This window comes from Orcinus orca, chromosome 6, assembly GCF_937001465.1.
Source record: "Orcinus orca chromosome 6, mOrcOrc1.1, whole genome shotgun sequence".
Taxonomy (NCBI): domain Eukaryota; kingdom Metazoa; phylum Chordata; class Mammalia; order Artiodactyla; family Delphinidae; genus Orcinus; species Orcinus orca.
The window spans coordinates 91,932,969-91,951,964 of record NC_064564.1 but is presented as its reverse complement, the minus strand read 5'-3'; the positions used below and the strand labels follow the sequence as shown (position 1 = coordinate 91,951,964).

Below are 18,996 nucleotides of genomic sequence, written 5' to 3'. Positions count from 1 at the left end.
GATTCAATAAAACTAAAACATCTGTTTCGGTCACTGCACTGGACATGCTCTTGACAATAAAATATATCTCATTTGATACTGGGAAAGGAAATTTAGAAATACTAGTAAAAATATTGTACTTGTTAGAAAAAAATTCTGAAAGACTTTGATAAGTAATCTCTTCTGCGGAGATGCTGTCCATCCCCAACTTCCATCCCTTCATGACCACACGAGTAGACATTACAGGACTCCAGAAAATACTTCCTTGATCTCTCTCACCTCCAAAAGAAGTTTAGTTGTGCCTCCTTGTTACTTCACATATTTGCTAATCTATTATTACAGAGGTTTATCAGTTATATTTTTCAATAGTCAGTGGGTTTAATTAAGTTATGCATTATTACTGTTGTATCTCCAGTATTTGGTACATATTCTGACACCCAGCAAGCAATTATTATATGTTTCCTAAATAGAAAAGGAAGAATAAACAGTTTCTATATGCATCAAATGGGTACCAGTTGCTGAAATTCATAAATGGAAGAGTTGAAGCACTCTCAGGTAATTATAAAACTCTTCCTTAAAGATTTGTAGTAGAATATAACAATGTAATTCAGAGAATTTATGGGTAACATTTTATTAAGTAAGTGTTGGCCATATGGATATGATCTCTGCAGCCAAAGATCTTATTTGCTAAACTACCTGTAATGGTAACAATCATTGTGACATAACTTTTAGGAACCCCTTTTAAGGCTTCTGGATTTGTATTATAACTGTCATCTTTTACTATCATAGCTGATATATGGAAATTTGGTGACACTTTTTTTAAAAATTTTAAGCACACTAACTTCTTTTTCTAATATTTATTTATTTAGGCTGTGCCACGTCTTAGTTAAGGCACACTGGATCTTTGTTGCAGCATGTGAACTCATAGATGTGGCATGCATGTGGAATCTAGTTCCCCGAACTGGGATCGAACCTGGGCCCCCTGCATTGGGAGCGTGGATTCTTACCTACTGGACCACCAGGGAAGTCCCTGGTGACACTCCTATCTGGAAGAAAAGCCTTACAGAAGTTTTAACCATATGACTACGTCTTGTAAAATATAACATTCATATATGCATAAATGCATTTTCACTTCTATACACATAACATTTAATTTTTAAAATGTATATTTTGTCTCATTTTCAAACTTCTATCCATAGATTTAATTACTTGTATTGTTTTTCCTTTCTGCCTACATCATTATTAATTCTTTTCTTCTCTTTTCTTTGGTTCATCTGTTATTTGGTTTCCTACTTCCATATTTGCAGGCTTGGATAATTTTTTAAATTTTTTGTCAGTAATAAAACTATTTCCTATCATAACTGTTTCATTATATATTTATATAGTTATTTCAGTTGGGTTTTGATACTTTTTAAATTCATTTTCTCTCAAATATTTTGTTTTTGTGGTTCTACTTTCTCTTTCCTGTAGTTGGACCCTAAAATTAATTTTAAAGGAAAAGATTATCAGATTTAATATTTATGCTTTTTTAGAACAACAATCTATAGAGACAATTTTAATCTACTATCACTTAGATATTTTTTATTATTATATCTCTGCCATAGATAGTAAAAAAATTGTTAGAAATATTTCCTGTCCTTGGTCAATATTACTCAGAATAGATGACTTTCTGGTCACCTTTTAAATATTTCCAAGACTAGACTTCATAAACTCCTTTGGTATCTCTAAATTAATACATACCTTTGAATAGTACTGCCTCTGGTACCATCTTTTGCCTTCCAATATATTCCCCAAGTAGCAGTTAGTATTTACATTTTGCCTAAATATTAAGTGAAGAAGAGAAAATCTACCAGGTTGCTTTCTTTTTGTATAAAAGGCCGTCTTTCTTCTTCCTTTTTTTCCCCCATGTTTTAGTATTTTAGATGACTTTACTGTTTTCAAAGTCTCTTTAATCTCATTTCATAATCAATGAAAATGAGCATGGAAGGACTTGCATTGTTCAGATGTTTGAACCAAGGTTAAGTGAGAGTAGGGAGTCTGCTAGAGACATCCTGGTAATTATCACATTACCAGTTATGGTGGCTACCACAGCAGCCTGCCTCATGCCTCTTCTACACAAAATTTCATGTGCTAGTTCTTTGAGCTATTTTCAATAATAGCAATAAAGAGCTATTTCTCAGAAACAAATGATTGGAAACTAACACTTGGCAAATTCATGGCTCAGTGTTTTGTTTTGTTTTGTTTTGTTGTTGTTAACTAGACTGCTGTACTTAAAATTAAATCCTCTCCTGGGCTCACAGCTGGTACTGCAAACACTGCTAATTGGACAGGCTGAAGTGTGAAACTAAATATATATGTTGTCATTTTACTCAACAGTTTCTGGAAAATGTATTGCAGGTAAATCAGCAGGCATTAGCAAAGCTTTTGAGAAAGTACACATGAGGGTATTAAGCCTCATGATGGATGTTTCCCTACTAGAGCAAAGCAAGCATCTGACTTTTGTAGCCATTACTGAAGCAGCACAGATTTGTCATTCTGAAAACAAGTGAGACTTTTCCCTTATGTAATTTTGAACATTTTGATTGATTTTTGGATAATAGCCTTCCCAACTTTTTTTTTCTCCAATGTTATATTCCTCTCTCTTTGTCCTAGAGGAATACCAAATATCTCCTATTAAATAATTTCAATATATAGTTTTAAATGCCTTTCGTTGTGTTGATTATACAGGAGGAACTTGTGAAATATGTGTCTAATGGCCTAATCAGTAGGTAACCATATTTTACTCATTTTGTTTTTCATTCTGGAGTCTCAGTGAGATAGAAGCATTGGAAATCAGGCAATTAGTTACTTAAAAGGAAAGAAAAGAAAAATCTCATCAGAGTTCCTTTGGGACCCAGGGTGATATTTACTTATGTGGTAAGATTTTCTGTTCCAAACCTTTATAACTATGTTCAACTTCCAATTGGAAGATATTATTGATTAACTTTTAATTTAGAGGAGACAAGTTAAAGATAATGCTAGTTTTCTCTGCATGGCAATCTCGATTCACTTTCCATTCTTTTCTGCCCTACTCAGCAACCTGTGAGAATAAATGTTACAAAAGACAACATCCAGGTGCTCTTGATTTCTGGCTTCTATATGGTTTTGGTCAGTGACATGCACTGCCAGAGATTTGAAGGTGGGAAAAGAAAGAGGTTGGGTATTTATTTCCTTTGTTCCTTCTCTGCCAGGTCATGGTTTGGTCAGTGGTTGTATTCATCTACCTAAGACTTAGTCTTTGTGACAGACATCTCCTGCTCTCAACAGACTCCAAATCATTGTTTCTTCCCCTCGCCCATTCAGATATAATGATACTAATGTTCCATGAAGTTGCTAATCTCTGAGCATTTTATTATTCTTCATTGGTTCCGTTAGCCCTGTCCATACATCTATAAATTATCCTTTCTTGTACTCTCTTTAATTAAACTTTTGAAGATGAAATCTGTTTTCTGGTAGAATTCTGATAGAGAAAATAATTGGTAGCAGGGTTGGACTCAAGAATCAAACCCTCAGAATGGACTTCTGGGTTTTGGTGTATGTAAACTGAATGACGGAATGGACAATACTGACACTGAAAATTGATGTCATGACCATTGGGGGCATCAGATGAAGAGCCAGTGGAGGGCAAGTCAGTTGGAAGACAATGACAAAGTGGCACGCAAGAGTGTGTGTTTGCTTTGTTCTGCATATGGTAGCTTTTTATCTAAATAAAAGGATGAAAATGGAATACAAATGACACAAGGGTGGACTGTGCTGGTCCATCCCCATTTTTACCTATATGTATTTTATGTGGCCTTCTTTCCAATGCCATGTGCTTTAGGAGGCTGACTTCTCCAGACTGTATCACCAAATATCTTTGCTATCTGGCTATTATTTGGGTATTTTCTCCCTCAATCAAGATTCATCTCTATAAATTAACCTTTCACTGAACTCTTTTAAAATCTTTGGTGTGCTATTTCCTGCCATGACCCTGACTGTTAAGACAAACTCCCTTAAGTACAAGGTGGAAGCACTGGATCTTCTTGACTTTGCAGTTTGTAACCTACATTGTCTTAGGAGAGAGGGAGCCTAAAGACAAGTACTGAGCCTAGCGCGCCGCGCTGGTTTCCGGAAGTGGCTGCTGCGGCGACATGCTTGCGGAGCTGGGTTTAATCGGGACCATAGGTGAAGATGATGAGGTGCCAGAGGAGCCAGAGACTGACTCCGAGGACCAGGAGGAGGAGGAGGGGCCCATTGTGCTGAGCAGAAAGCCTTGCAGAAGAACCGCAGTGCCGATTTCAACCCTGACTTTGTTTTCACTGAGAAGGAGGGGATGTACGATTTCAGCTGGGCCATGGCTGACGTCATAAGCCAGCTCAAGAAAAAGAGGGCAGCCACGACATTAGATGAGAAGATTGAGAAAGTTCGAAAGAAAAGGAAAACAGAGGATAAAGAAGCCAAGTCTGGGAAGTTAGAGAAGGAGAAAGAAGCAAAGGAGGGCTCTGAACCTGAGGAGCAGGAAGACTTTGAAGGGAAAGATGAGGAAGCCACAGAAGATGAAGAATCAGAGACTGACTACTCGTCAGCTGATGAGAACGTCCTCACCAAAGCAGATACACTCAAAGTAAAGGAGCAGAAGAAGAAGAAAGGACAGGAAGCAGGAGGATTTTTTGAAGATGCATCTCAGTATGATGAAAACCTCTCATTCCAGGACATGAACCTTTCCCGCCCTCTTCTGAAGGCCATCACAGCCATGGGCTTCAAGGAGCCCACAGCGATCCAGAAGGCATGCATACCTGTGGGTGTGTTGGGGAAGGACATCTGTGCCTGTGCAGCCACAGGGACAGGTAAAACTGCGGTTTTTGCCCTGCCCGTCTTGGAGCGTGTGATCTACAAACCCCGCCAGGCTCCGGTGACTCGTGTGCTGGTGCTGGTTCCCACCCGGGTGCACTCCGACACCAAGCAGCTGGCCCAGTTCTGCAGCATCACCACCTGCCTGGCTGTGGGCGGCCTGGACGTGAAGTCTCAGGAAGCAGCCCTCCGGGCAGCACCTGACATCCTCATCGCCACCCCGGGCCGGCTCATCGATCACCTCCACAACTGCCCTTCCTTCCACCTGAGCAGCATCGAGGTGCTCGTCCTCGATGAGGCTGACAGGTTTCTGCTCCAGCTGTCACTTTGCTGGCCACTCTATAACAGTTCCTGGGACTTCCCTGGTGGTCCAGTGGTTAAGAATCTGCTTGCGGGCTTCCCTGGTGGCGCAGTGGTTGAGAGTCCGCCTGCCGATGCAGGGGACACGGGTTCGTTCCCCCGTCCAGGAAGATCCCACATGCCGTGGAGCGGCGGGGCCCGTGAGGCATGGCCGCTCACCCTGTGCGTCTGGAGCCTGTGCTCCTCAACGGGAGAGGCCACAACAGTGAGAGGCCCACGTACAGCAAAAAGAAAAAGAAAAAAAGAATCCGCTTGCCAATGCAAGGGACACGGGTTCAATCCCTGAAGATCCCACGTGCCGTGGAGCAACTAAGCCCTGCGCCACAACTACTGAGCCTGCACGCCACAACTACTGAAGCCCGTGCGCCTAGAGCTTGTGCTCCGCAACAAGAGAAGCCACCACGATGAAAAGCCGACGCACCGCAATGAAGAGTAGCCACCGTTCACCGCAACTAGAGAGAAAAGCCTGTGTGCAGCAACGAAGACCCAATGCAGCCCCCCAAAATAAATAAATAAATATTTTTTAAAAAACAAAAAATACAGTTCCTCCCTTCCCCCCACACCCCCGCCTCATCCTTCCCTTCCTGCCTTATGTTCTCTGAGGTGCTACACCTCCTTGACCTCCCGCATTGTTACCTGAATGCTCGTGTGGTGGCTGTGTCCCTCTTCTCCCCAGAACTTCATGTTCGAGAAGGGCCGGCTTTGTGTTTGTGTTGCCTGCTGCCACATCCCAGTGCCAGGGCCGTGTCTAGAATCTAGCAGGTGCACAGTAGGTGTTGAATAACTGGTCGACTGCCTCCCCTGAGCATTCTTGAGGCCTGAAGGAGGTAAAGGAGATCGTTCTAAGCCAAGGGAATATGATCTGATTTAGGTTTTAAATATCAAAAATATCAATGTCTCAAAAGACCAAGAAAGGCTGTGGAAGTTTCAGACTGAGACCAAAGAGACACGACAACTAAAGGTGATACCTGTCCCTCAACTGCAGCCTGAACTGGACGAGAAATACTGTAAAGGATTGGGTGGGTTGAAAAAATTGGAGTCACAGTAATCTCACAGATGACTATTACCTGCAAAGAGAAAGAGGTTCCTTTCCTAGTGGAGAGAGCTGGTAGACACCACTTCAACCAAGTGACCAAACTGTGATGCTGGAACAAACTTCTGTCTCCGGATGGAGTGAGAGTGAGGTGCGCGGCTGCCCCCCACCCCGCTCCCAGCAATGATTGTTGAATCCAGTCACTGGGGAATAATTAGACATATTCAGAGTGTGAAAAAGGATGAGAGGACTTTGTAGACTAAAGGAGACTAAAGAGATGTGACAACCAAGTACAACGTAGGAACTGTCATTCCTGACTAAAAAAATAAGAACACAGCTCTAGAATGACGTTTTGGGGACAGTTAGGGAAAACTGAATATACATTGTACTTTACTTTAGATATCATTCAGACACTTGAATTTCTCAGGTGTGATAACGACATTGTGTTTATGTAGGAGAAAGTCACCGTTCTTAGGGAATGTGTGCTGAAATATTTAGGGGTCCAGTGTCATGATATCTGCAACTTAATAGCATATGATTCAGCAAAAGAAAAAAAAGAAAGACTAAGCAAATATGGGCAAATGATAATTCTTGGTGAATCTTGGAAAAAGGGTAAAATAACACTAATAAAATAAGTAAATAAATGAGCCTGAAACATAACCAATGACAGTATCAAAAAAAAAAAAAAAAAGACAAGTACTGCTCCCTCTTTTGAGGAATCTTTCTGTGCTTCTGATTTGCTTTCTGCTAGCAATGGGCCCCTATTATATGATCTGTACATCTCCATCCAAGACTTGGTATGGTAGCTGGACAACAGGGGCCTGTTAGCATATAGGCTTTCTTGTCTTTCTGGAAACAACAGCAACAAGCTATTATACTATGAGAAACCAGTCTTAAAAGTCATAAATAAAATTGGCCACACCATTTTCTAAAAATGGTGATATACTCTGAGAAACAAGAGAACACACTCAGAAATAAGAGATAATCAAGACTCATATATCTTAGTTCAGGACACTGAATGATTATTGGTAGAGAGAAAAATTCCTGATTCTGACAAAGGTGGAAGCTTCTTAAACTCTGTCCAGTCTCTGTGAAACATATTTCAAGTTGGAAGAAAGGGAATAAGCTATGAAACAGACAAGGAAGACTTCCTTTCACAGTGTATGAGAATCATAATAGCTTGGCAGAAACCTGCTTTGAAACATCAGTATTGGCTACAATGAGAAGAGCCAATAGTACAGCAGTGGTGGGAAGAAGCCTGTGTACCATTTTTGGTATCTGCACTATCAAAAGAAACGGCCAAGGGCATATAACAGGCATACGCTTGCAAAGACCTTACAAAGTGAAAGTTCTCCGTAAGTCTTAGTTCTAGTATCTGTAATACTGGTTGAGGGATGAGAGTGAATACCATTATGACCGTTAACACTTTTGGTGTGGTTTAGGGATTCTGTTATAGGTACCGATTGTTACTACTATATATTGAAGCACTGCTGTGTGCTAGACAGTGTATGGCACTTGGTATACTTTTTCATTAATGCTAACAACTTTTCAAAGTACCTCTATGCTTATTTTGTCTATAAAGAAACTAAATATGAGTAAATTTTATTGTCATCTAAGTTACAGACCCATTAGGTCCTGAAGTCTAGATTCAAAACTTATTCTTACCAGTCCCTAGGATATAATCAACTCTCAATATGTTTGCTGACTAAAGGCCCCAGTATTGGCCTAAGATTGTGTTTTAGAGAAATACCTTTCCTTTTACTATTAATGTTTCCACGGGGTTGTTTTTATATTTTCTTTCTTTTCTTTTTTTTTTTTTCAGTTGCAGAAAGGCTGAGGTCAACCCATAAAAAGAAACAGAGAAAAGAGAATGGAGAGTGAAAGACCTGGCAATAGCTTAATAGCTTTTAGGCCCTGGATTCATGAAAAACCTAGTTGGCTTGGTTTGCATTGTTTTCTTCTGTTGGTCTCTGGTATGTTTCTCTCACTTGCAACAAAAGGAATGTCAACTAGTAAACTGAAGATCTGGAAAATAATGGTCATTATCCTGGGAATCTGAATCATTAGCCTAATGATAAGCTAATTAAATTGGTCTTCCTTTGCTGATAGGCTGGCTATTGCATTAGTTTTATTCTTTAGGCATGTCCTAGTTTGTGAGAACAAGTAAACAAAACACATTTTTCCTTGTAATTATTACCAAACACTTACCTTATGGAGAAGATGCTTTAAAATCTTTCTTGAGATTTAGCACAGAACTCCAATATTCCTAGGATTAGAGTCCTTTATGGGTTTTTACCATTTAAAGATCTTTCCTAGGGGATGACATCCTGTTCATGAAAATCCTGAACCTATGTCTGAGGCCTCACTCTCCAATTTCAGGCCTTACAATTGGTACCTACCTAACTTTTGTCTTCCTGTATCTCTGGAATGAATATGTCATTACCTTCACCCTTCCCCTTCTAATAGCACAACACATTCGAATTTTCTGTGATACTTTTTGGATGTGAGCTCATCTTTTTCAACTCAGCTACAATTAACTGCAGTTGACTTTATATCTTCTGTGCATGGCCTACCCACTGGATAAGTATTATTGCTCTCTGCCCTTTCTTCTCCTACTCCTTCCTGCCTCTTACTCTGCCAGTGACTGTTTCCAATCTTCTGTATCAACAACTATAACACATAATAAACTTTTTCCTCCAATCTTCTATACCAACAGTTATGACACATAATACATATTTTCCTCCATGCAATCTTTCCTTATATTCTAATAGTCCATTTGGCAAAGAAAAAACATTATGGCTAGTCTTCTTCTAATGGAAAAGAAACATGACATGACTTCTAAGATGAACTTTCACAAAACATGTTGAGATTTTTTTTCTACCCCATCAATTTATGGACTAAACAGGTGTGTGTCTGTGTGTGTGAAAACACTGCTCTTCAAAAAGGTATCAGTGAGAGCTGGATCAGATATCACAAGTCAAATATTCAATTTATAAACTATTCAATGGACTGTTAAGGGGAGTTTTGGTCAGGAAAATAAGGCAATATTATTAGATCCCAAAGTTATTATTTGTTAGGCCACCTAAAATAATGTAGTTGTTGGAAGAAAAAGTTATATGGCTCTTAAGCCCCTTATCCATATCTACTTTTTTAAAGATTTTGATTATGATAGATTAGCAGAGATTTTTTGAAGGATTACTCTATAAAGAGCTGGACCGTTAAGTCCTACTCCCTTTAAGCCAACCCATATTGGAATATTGGAGTTCTGTGCTAAATCTCAAGAAAGATTTTAAAGCATCTTCTCCATAAGGTAAGTGTTTGGTAATAATTACAAGGAAAGATGTGTTTTGTTTACTTGTTCTCACAAACTAGGACATGCCTAAAGAATAAAACTAAAGCAAAAGCCAGCCTATCAGCACAAGGAGGCCAATTTAATTAGTTTATCATTAGGCTAATGATTCAGATTCCCAGATTGAGGGGTGGGTATCATCCCAAGCTTTATGAAAGGGGTTTCACAGATACCGTTCAGAGGACTTAATGTGTATCTTCTGCAGTTAGATGTTAGTGGATCCGTATACAATTCTACCAGGAAATGAAGACACCAAGGGATAGGCTTGCTCTCTGCTATCCAGTGAGCAGAAGTAGAGGTAGCTTTGTTGGAACAAATATGACCAAATGGGAGAGAGAGCCACACTGGAACCATTTAAAATCCTGCCTGCATAACTTCTGAAGGGGAAAAGATAGTCAAATAAAGAACAGGGTGCATTTAAAACAATTATAACAGCAATAGATACAACAATAAAAACAAGATCTGAGCGAGGCTGGCCAGTGAAAGGGAACATCTTAGATTGTGGGAAGTGCAGTCAGTTGTTCCTGGTGGGGCATGCAGGAATCTAGGAAAGCACCAAAGAGATAAGGAATCATATTTAAACATCTCCTCTGCCCAGAGGGTATGTAACCAACTTGAAAGAGAAAAAAGTAAAGTAAGAACTTCATGACTACTGTGATGGTTAACTTTACGTGTCAATTTGACTAGGCCATGGTACTGAGATATTTGGCCAAACATCTGTCTTGATATCACTGTGAAGGTATCTTTTTAGATGAGATTAACATTTAAATTGGTACAGTCTGAATAAAGCTGATTACCTTGCATAATGTGGGTGGGTCTCATTCAATCAGTTGAAGGCCTTGAAAGGAAAACACTGTATCCCCCAAGGAAGAGGGGATTCTGCTTCCAGAATGACTTTGAACTCTAGCTGCAACGTCAGCTCTTACCTGTGTCTCTAGCCTGCTGGCCTGCCCTGCAGTTTTCAGATTTTATAGTCCCCAAAATACAGTTAGATACTTCTTTAAAATAAATTTCTCTCACTCTATGTAGACACATACTATTGGTTCTGTTTCTCTGGAGAAACCTGAATAATACGACCTCTTAACCTCTTCTCTTTTCTTCATCTGACCATGGATAGGTGGCAAAAAATGAACCTGTAAATTTTATTTTAGTTAACAAGATGGGGTGAGGACAAGGAAGCATCAGAAATGGAAGAAAGACCACCTTCACTTTCCCAGGTTCTCACTAATTAAAGGACCCAAATGGTGGAGAAGAGATTCACTTTAAATCAGTTTTGATTAATATTTGAACATGGACACATTTACAAACCTTTTTATTGGAGTAAAATGTACATGCAGAAAGAAAAGCTTCTCTCATAAATGTACAGTTGGCTCAGTTTTCACAAATGGAATACACCTATGCAACCAGCACCTAAATCAAGAAACAGAACATTAGCAGTATTCAGATAAAATTCTAAGGGCAGAAACAAACAAAATAAATTTGCTTTCTGATATATCCTATGATTCATAATTGTTTAATGAAAAGATTATAGAGTTAATATTTCCATCTGATTCTTCATAATGCAAAAGCAGCAAAGTGCATGAACATGTGTGTTTGTGTGTGTGTGTGTGTGTGTGTGTGTGTGTGAATTCAATCGTAAAATGCTAGCATTTAACTTGAGGATAGATCTCTTCTGATAATATATGCTACATATTCAAATTCATAATGTTCAAAGGGAATTCAAATATCCCTTATCACAGTTTTTACTACATTCACACATTCCTTTTATTAATAACTACCATTTTTCTGTCAAATAAAAAATAGTGTCAATTCAGTAAGGCAACTACTGTGAATTCAATGCAGAAATTCAGTGAATCATAATTTATTTTTCTGATTTTCACTGAATTGGCATAATTGCTGAAATGTCTTGCTATCATGTAGAAACAGCCTCTTAATTTATGGATCAAGCTTTCTTTTTTCATATCCTAGGTAGGATTTAATATTCCTGTGTTGCTGTCTATTGGTGTAATGTGATAATTAGTAATTAAAGAAAAATCACTTTTTCAAAGGAGAAATAATATAATGCATCATAAATGAATCGTAAGTGTACATTATTTATTAATAAGTTCCTATAATTGTTTAATCAAGTGTCCATAATTTATTAATAAGTTCCTATAATTAATTGTTTAATCAAGGTATGGCTTAAAGTCCCTAACAACAAATTAAATTTCATGTCTACAAATATCTCATGCTGACTTAGGAAACATTTCCTAATAAATTTCTGCATATTTTTAAAAACCCCAAGCAAGTTCTGGATTATGATTTTTCCTTAAATTTAAGCCTTATAAAAAGGTAGCAAAAAAATGAATCTGTAAATTGCCTATTAGTTAGCATAGCTCCAGGCACACTGGCACATTTATTAAATATTGTTTGGTGATTTCAAGCCGGAAATTAGGAAATGAATAATATATAACACAGTACTTGTGGTTTTAATATTTTATAGAGAATAAATAAATTGACTAATAAAAATAGCTAGCATTTGTTTATTATTGTACAAATGTTTATGGAACACACATATTTTCCAGTCCATTTTCTATTATTATACCATTTTACAGATGAAGAAACAGGCTCAGTAAGGTATTATCATTTCAGGATCTGTGTTCTGTTCACATTATAATACATGGGAAAGTTTTATTTTAATGAGACATACCCACTATTGTTTCCATAGTAGAAGAGCAAAGTGACAGATACCTCAACTACAAAGGCTGCAGGATCAGGAAAAGAAGAAAAGTTCCTAGTTTAAGGCATTGAATTAGCCCATTTCCATCTAAAACAATTATTTACTAAATTGTATTTACTAAATGAGAGCTGAGAATCAAATGCTATTATTAAATGAATTCTAGTTTATTTACAAATTCCAGGAAAAGAAAATGGAGAAAATGTAGGAAATGTCCCCATGTAAAACTGGTCTTGGGTTTATGACTCTGTAACTTTTTGCACGCAACTGAAATGGTCTGGAGTTGTAGTGGAATTGGCCCAGAAATGAGAATTTGCACAATTAGAGTCCTAATTTACAGATCTTGGTATAATCCAATCTGTAAAACCACCTTTCGTCCACAGTTCTTAATTACATCTGGTCCTTAAAGACTATGGAACATGATGTTCCTAACCACACAGTTTTTTCATTTAAGTTATAGAATGAGAAAGAACTTCAATGTTCTGTGAAATTCTTTATACCAGAATTTTATTATAAAGCCCATTTATTAAGGGTATTAGGTATTCTGCTAAATTGTACGCTACACTGTCAAAGAGGAAAACAACACAATTAGCAAGAAATAATAAAAGAGTTTGGCAAAGTGACTTTCACAAAATAAATATACCAATACCCCTATGTATACACAATTAGGAATTATAAAATATAATGAAAAAGTGATTGCCTTCATAAATTTGTAAGAACCATATAAGTCATAAAATAGTAAAGCATAAATTTAGTAAGAAAAAGTTGAGGCCTTAGTGAAGACACTTACTAAATTACAAGAAGAAACAAAAAATAAATTTTTTTTTAGATATATCACATGCCAGTATCTTTATTGCTCCATTTTAGGAACAAATTATTATTATTTTTTAACATCTTTATTGCAGTATAATTGCTTTACAATGGTGTGTTAGTTTCTGCTTTGTAACAAACTGAATCACTTATACATATACATATGTCCCCATATCTCTTCCCTCTTGCATCTCCCTCCCTCCCACCCTCCCTAACCCACCCCTCTAGGTGGTCACAAAGCACCGAGCTGATCTCCCTGTGCTATGCGGCTGCTTCCCACTATCTATCTATTGTACGTTTGGTAGTGTATATATGTCCATGTCACTCTCTCACTTTGTCCCAGCTTACCCTTCCCCCTCCCCGTATCCTCAAGTCCATTCTCTAGTAGGTATGCATCTTTATTCCCATCTTGCCCCTAGGTTCCTCATGACCATTTTTTTTTTCTTTTTAGATTCCATATATATGTGTTAGCATACAGTATTTGTTTCTCACTTTCTGACTTACTTCACTCTGTATGACAGTCTCTAGGACCAACCACCTCACTACAAATAACTCAGTTTTGTGCCTTTATATGGCTGAGAAATATTCCATTGTATATATGTGCCATATCTTCTTTATACATGCATCTGTCAATGGACACTTTGGTTGCTTCCATGTCCTGGCTATTGTAAATAGAGCTTCAATGAACATTTTGGTACATGACTTTTTTTGAATTATGGTTTTCTCAGGGTATATGCCCAGTAGTGGGATTGCTGGGTCGTATGGTAGTTCTACTTTTAGTTTTTTAAGGAACATCCATACTGTTCTCCATAGTGGCTGTATCAATTTACATTCCCACCAACATTACAAGAGGGTTTCCCTTTTATCCACCCCCTCTCCAGCATTTATTGTTTGCAGATTTTTTGATGATGGCCATTCTGACCAGTGTGAGATATTTCATTGTAGTTTTGATTTGCATTTCTCTAATGATTAATGATGTTGAGCATTCTTTCATGTGTCTGTTGGCAATCTGTATATCTTCTTTGGAGAAAGGTCAACTTAGGTCTTCTGCCCATTTTTGGATTGGGTTGTTTGTTTTTTTAATACTGAGCTGCATGAGCTGCTTGTAAAATTTGGAGATTAATCCTTTGTCAGTTGCTTCATTTGCAAATTTTTTCTCCCATTCTGAGGGCTATCTTTTCGTCTTGTTTATGGTTGCCTTTGCTGTGCAAAAGCTTTTAAGTTTCATTAGGTCCCATTTGTTTATTTTTGTTTTTATTTCCATTTCTCTAGGAGGTGGGTCAAAAAGGATCTTGCTTTGATTTATGTCATAGAGTGCTCTGCCTATGTTTTCCTCTAAGAGTTTGATGGTGTCTGGCCTTACATTTAGGTCTTTAATCTATTTTGAGTTTATTTTTGTGTATGGTGTTAGGGAGTGTTCTAATTTCATTCTTTTACATTTAGCTGTCCAGTTTTCCCAGCACCACTTATTGAAGAGGCTGTGTTTTATCCACTGTATATTCTTGCCTCCTTTATCAAAGATAAGGTGACCATATGTGCGTGGGTTTATCTCTGGGCTTTCTATTCTGTTCCATTAATCTATATTTCTGTCTTTGTGCCAGTGCCATACTATCTTGATTACTGTAGCTTTGTAGTATAGTCTAAAGTCAGGGAGCCTGATTCCTCCAGCTCCATTTTTCGTTCTCAAAATTGCCTTGGCTATTCGGGGTCTTTTGTGTTTAGATTCAAATTGTGAAATTTTTTGTTCTATTTCTGTGAAAAACTCCAGTGGTAGTTTAATAGGGATTGCATTGTATCTGTAGATTGCTTTGGGTAGTAGAGTCATTTTCACAATGTTGATTCTTCCAATCCAAGACATGGTATATCTCTCCATCTATTTGTATCATCTTTAATTTCTTTCATCTGTGTCTTATAATTTTCTGCATACAGGTCTTTTGTCTCCTTAGGTAGGTTTATTCCTAGATATTTTATTCTTTTTGTTGCAATGGTAAATGGGAGTGTTTTACTAATTTCACTTTCAGATTTTTCATCATTAGTATATAGGAATGCCAGAGATTTCTGTGCAATAATTTTGTATCCTGCTACTTTACCAAATTCATTGATTAGCTCTAGTAGTTTTCTGGTAGCATCTTTAGGATTCTCTATGTATAGTATCATGTCATCTGCAAACAGTGACAGCTTTACTTCTTCTTTCCAATTTGGATTCCTTTTATTTCCTTTTCTTCTCTGATTGCTGTGGCTAAAACTTCCAAAAGTATGTTGAATAAGAGTGGTGAGAGTCGGAAACCTTGTCTTGTTCCTGATCTTAGTGGAAATGCTTTCAGTTTTTCACCATTGAGAACGATGTTGGCTGCGGGTCTGTCATATATGGCCTTTATTATGTTGAGGAAAGTTCCCTCTATGCCTACTTTCTGCAGGGTTTTTATCATAAATGGGTGTTGAATTTTGTCAAAAGCTTTCTCTGCATCTATTGAAATGATCATATGGTTTTTCTCCTTCAATTTGTTAATATGGTGTATCACGTTGATTGATTTGTGTATATTGAAGAATCCTTGCATTCCTGGAATAAACCCCACTTGACCATGGTGTATGAGACTTTTAATGTGCTGCTGGATTCTGTTTGCTAGTATTTTGTTGGGGATTTTTGCATCTAAGTTCATCAGTGATATTGGCCTGTAGTTTTCTTTCTTTGTGACATCTTTGTCTGGTTTTGGTATCAGGGTGATGGTGGCCTCAAAGAATGAGCTTGGGAGTGTTCCTCCCTCTGCTATATTCTGGAAGAGTTTGAGAAGGATAAGTGTTAGCTCTTCTCTAAATGTTTGAGAGAATTCGCCTGTGAAGCCATCTGGTCCTGGGCTTTTGTTTGTTGGAAGATTTTAAATCACAGTTTCAATTTCAGTGCCTGTGATTGGTCTGTTCATATTTTCTATTTCTTCCTGATTCAGTCTTGGCATGTTGTACATTTCTAAGGATTTGTCCATTTCTTCCAGGTTGTCCATTTTATTGGCATAGAGTTGCTTGTAGTAATCTCTCATGATCCTTTTTATTTTTGCAGTGTCAGTTGCTACTTCTCCTTTTTCATTTCTAATTCTATTGATTTGAGTCTTCTCCATTTTTTTTTTTTTTGATGAGTCTGGCTAATGGTTTATCAATTTTGTTTATCTTCTCAAAGAACCAGATTTTAGTTTTATTGATCTTTGCTATCGTTTCCTTCATTTCTTTTTCATTTATTTCTGATCTGATCTTTATGATTTCTTTCTTTCTACTAACTTTGGGGTGTTTTTGTTCTTCTTTCTCTAATTGCTTTAGGTGCAAGGTTAGGTTGTTTATTCGAGATGTTTTCTGTTTCTTAAGGTAGGATTGTATTGCTATAAACTTCCCTCTTAGAGCTGCTTTTGCTGCATCCCATAGGTTTTGGGTCGTCGTGTCTCCATTGTCATTTGTTTCTAGGTATTTTTTGATTTCCTCTTTGATTTCTTCAGTGATCACTTCATTATTAAGTAGTGTATTGTTTAGCCTCCATGTGTTTGTATTTTTTACAGATTTTTTCCTGTAATTGATATCTAGTCTCATAGCGTTGTGCTCGGAAAAGATACTTGATACAATTTCAATTTTCTTAAATTTACCAAGGCTTGACTTGTGACCCAAGATATGATCTATCCTGGAGAATGTTCCATGAGCACTTGAGAAGAATGTGTATTCTGTTGTTTTTGGATGGAATGTCCTATAAATATCAATTAAGTCCATCTTGTTTAATGTATCATTTAAAGCTTGTGTTTCCTTATTTATTTTCATTTTGGATGATCTGTCCATGGGTGAAAGTGGGGTGTTAAAGTCCCCTACTATGAATGTGTTACTGTTGATTCCCCCTTTTATGGCTGTTAGTATTTGCCTTATGTATTGAGGTGCTCCTATGTTGGGTAATAAATATTTACAATTGTTATATCTTCTTCTTGGATCGATCCCTTGATCATTATGTAGTGTCCTTCTTTGTCCCTTCTAATAGTCTTTATTTTAAAGTCTATTTTGTCTGATATGAGAATTGCTACTACAGGTTTCTTTTGGTTTCCATTTGCATGGAATATCTTTTTCCATCCCCTTACTTTCAGTCTGTATGTGTCTCTAGATCTGAAGTGGGTCTCTTGTAGACAGCATATATATGGGTCTTGTTTTTGTATCCATTCAGCCAGTCTGTGTCTTTTGGTGGGAGCATTTAGTCCATTTACATTTAAGGTAATTATCGATATGTATGTTCCTATTCCCATTTTCTTAATTGTTTTGTGGTTGTTATTGTAGGTCTTTTCCTTCTCTTGTGTTTCTTGCCTAGAGAAGTTCCTTTAGCATTTGTTGTAAAGCTGGTGGGTAGAGTAATCTTGTAGTTTTTTCTCCTTCATCACTTTAAATATGTCCTGCTAGTCCCTTCTGGCTTGCAGAGTTTCTGCTGAACCACAAATGGGGATTCCCTTGTGTGTTATTTGTTGTTTTTCCCTTGCTGCTTTTAATATGTTTTCTTTGTATTTAATTTTTGACAGTTTGATTAATATGTGTCTTGGCATATTTCTCCTTGGAGTTATCCTGTATGGGACTCTCTGTGCTTCCTGGACTTGACTGACTATTTCCTTTCCCATATTAGGGAAGTTTTCAACTGTAATGTCTTCAAATATTTTCTCAGTCCCTTTCTTTGTCTCTTCTTCTTCTGGAACCCCTATAATTTGAATGTTGGTGCATTTAATGTTGTCCCAGAGGTCTCTGAGACTGTCCTCCGTTCTTTTCATTCTTTTTTCTTTATTCTGCTCTGCAGTAGTTATTTCCACTATTTTATCTTCCAGGTCACTTATCCATTCTTCTGCCTCAGTTATTCTGCTATTGATCCCATCTAGAGTATTTTTAATTTCATTTATTGTGTTGTTCATCATTGCTTGTTTCATCTTTAGTTCTTCTAGGTCCTTGTTAAATGTTTCTTGCATTTTCTCTATTCTATTTCCAAGATTTTGGATCATCTTTACTATCATTATTCTGAATTCTTTTTCAGGTAGACTGCCTATTTCCTCTTCATTTGTTACGTCTGGTGAATTTTTATCTTGCTCTTTCATCTGCTGTGTGTTTTTCTGACTTCTCATTTTGCTTATCTTACTGTGTTTGGGGTCTCCTTTTTGTAGGCTGCTGGTTTGTAGTTCCTTTTGTTTTTGGTATGTGTCCCCAGTGGCTAAAGTTGGTTCAGTGGGTTGTGTAGGCTTCCTGGTGGAGGGGACTAGTGCCTGTGTTCTGGTGGATGAGGCTGTATCTTGTCTTTCTGGTGGGCAGGTCCCTATCTGGTGGTGTGTTTTGTGGTATCTGTGGACTTATTATGATTTTAGGCAACCTCTCTGCTAATGTGTGGGTTGTGTTCCTGTCTTGCTAGTTGTTTGCCATAGGATGTCCAGCACTGTAGCTTGCTGGTCGTTGAGTGAAGCTGGGTGGTGGTGTTGAGATGGAGATCTCTGGGAGATTTTCGCCGTTTGGTATTATGTGGAGCTGGGAGGTCTCTTGTGGACCAGTGTCCTGAAGTTGGTTCTCCCACCTCAGAGACACAGCCCTGACTCATGGCTGCAGCACCAAGAGCCTTTCATCCACACGGCTCAGAATAAAAGGGAGAAAAAGGAAAAAGAAAGAAGGAAGGAAGGAAGGAAGGAAGGAAAAGAAGGAAGGAAGAAAGAAAAGAAAGAAAGAAAGAAAGAAAGAGGATAAAATAAAATAAAGTAAGGTAAAATAAAATAACATTATTAAAGTAAAAGTATTAAGAAAACATTTTTTTAAAAAAGAAAAAAAAAACGGATAGATAGAACCCTAGGACAAATGGTGAAAGCAAAGCTATACAGACAAAATCTCACACAGAAGCAT

At 37.6% G+C, this 18,996-nt stretch overlaps 1 protein-coding gene across 1 annotated transcript in view; it reads left to right on the top strand.

Moving 5' to 3' along the window:
- The first annotated feature begins 4,115 nt into the window (after window positions 1–4,115).
- The window catches only part of LOC101285439 (probable ATP-dependent RNA helicase DDX27), a 50,392-nt gene continuing 35,511 nt past the window's right edge, over window positions 4,116–18,996 (top strand). Inside the window, 2 exon segments of the mRNA XM_049711862.1 lie at window positions 4,116–4,257; window positions 4,260–5,216. Of these exon segments, the coding sequence (XP_049567819.1) occupies window positions 4,149–4,257; window positions 4,260–5,216 (1,066 nt within the window). The 5' untranslated portion in view covers window positions 4,116–4,148.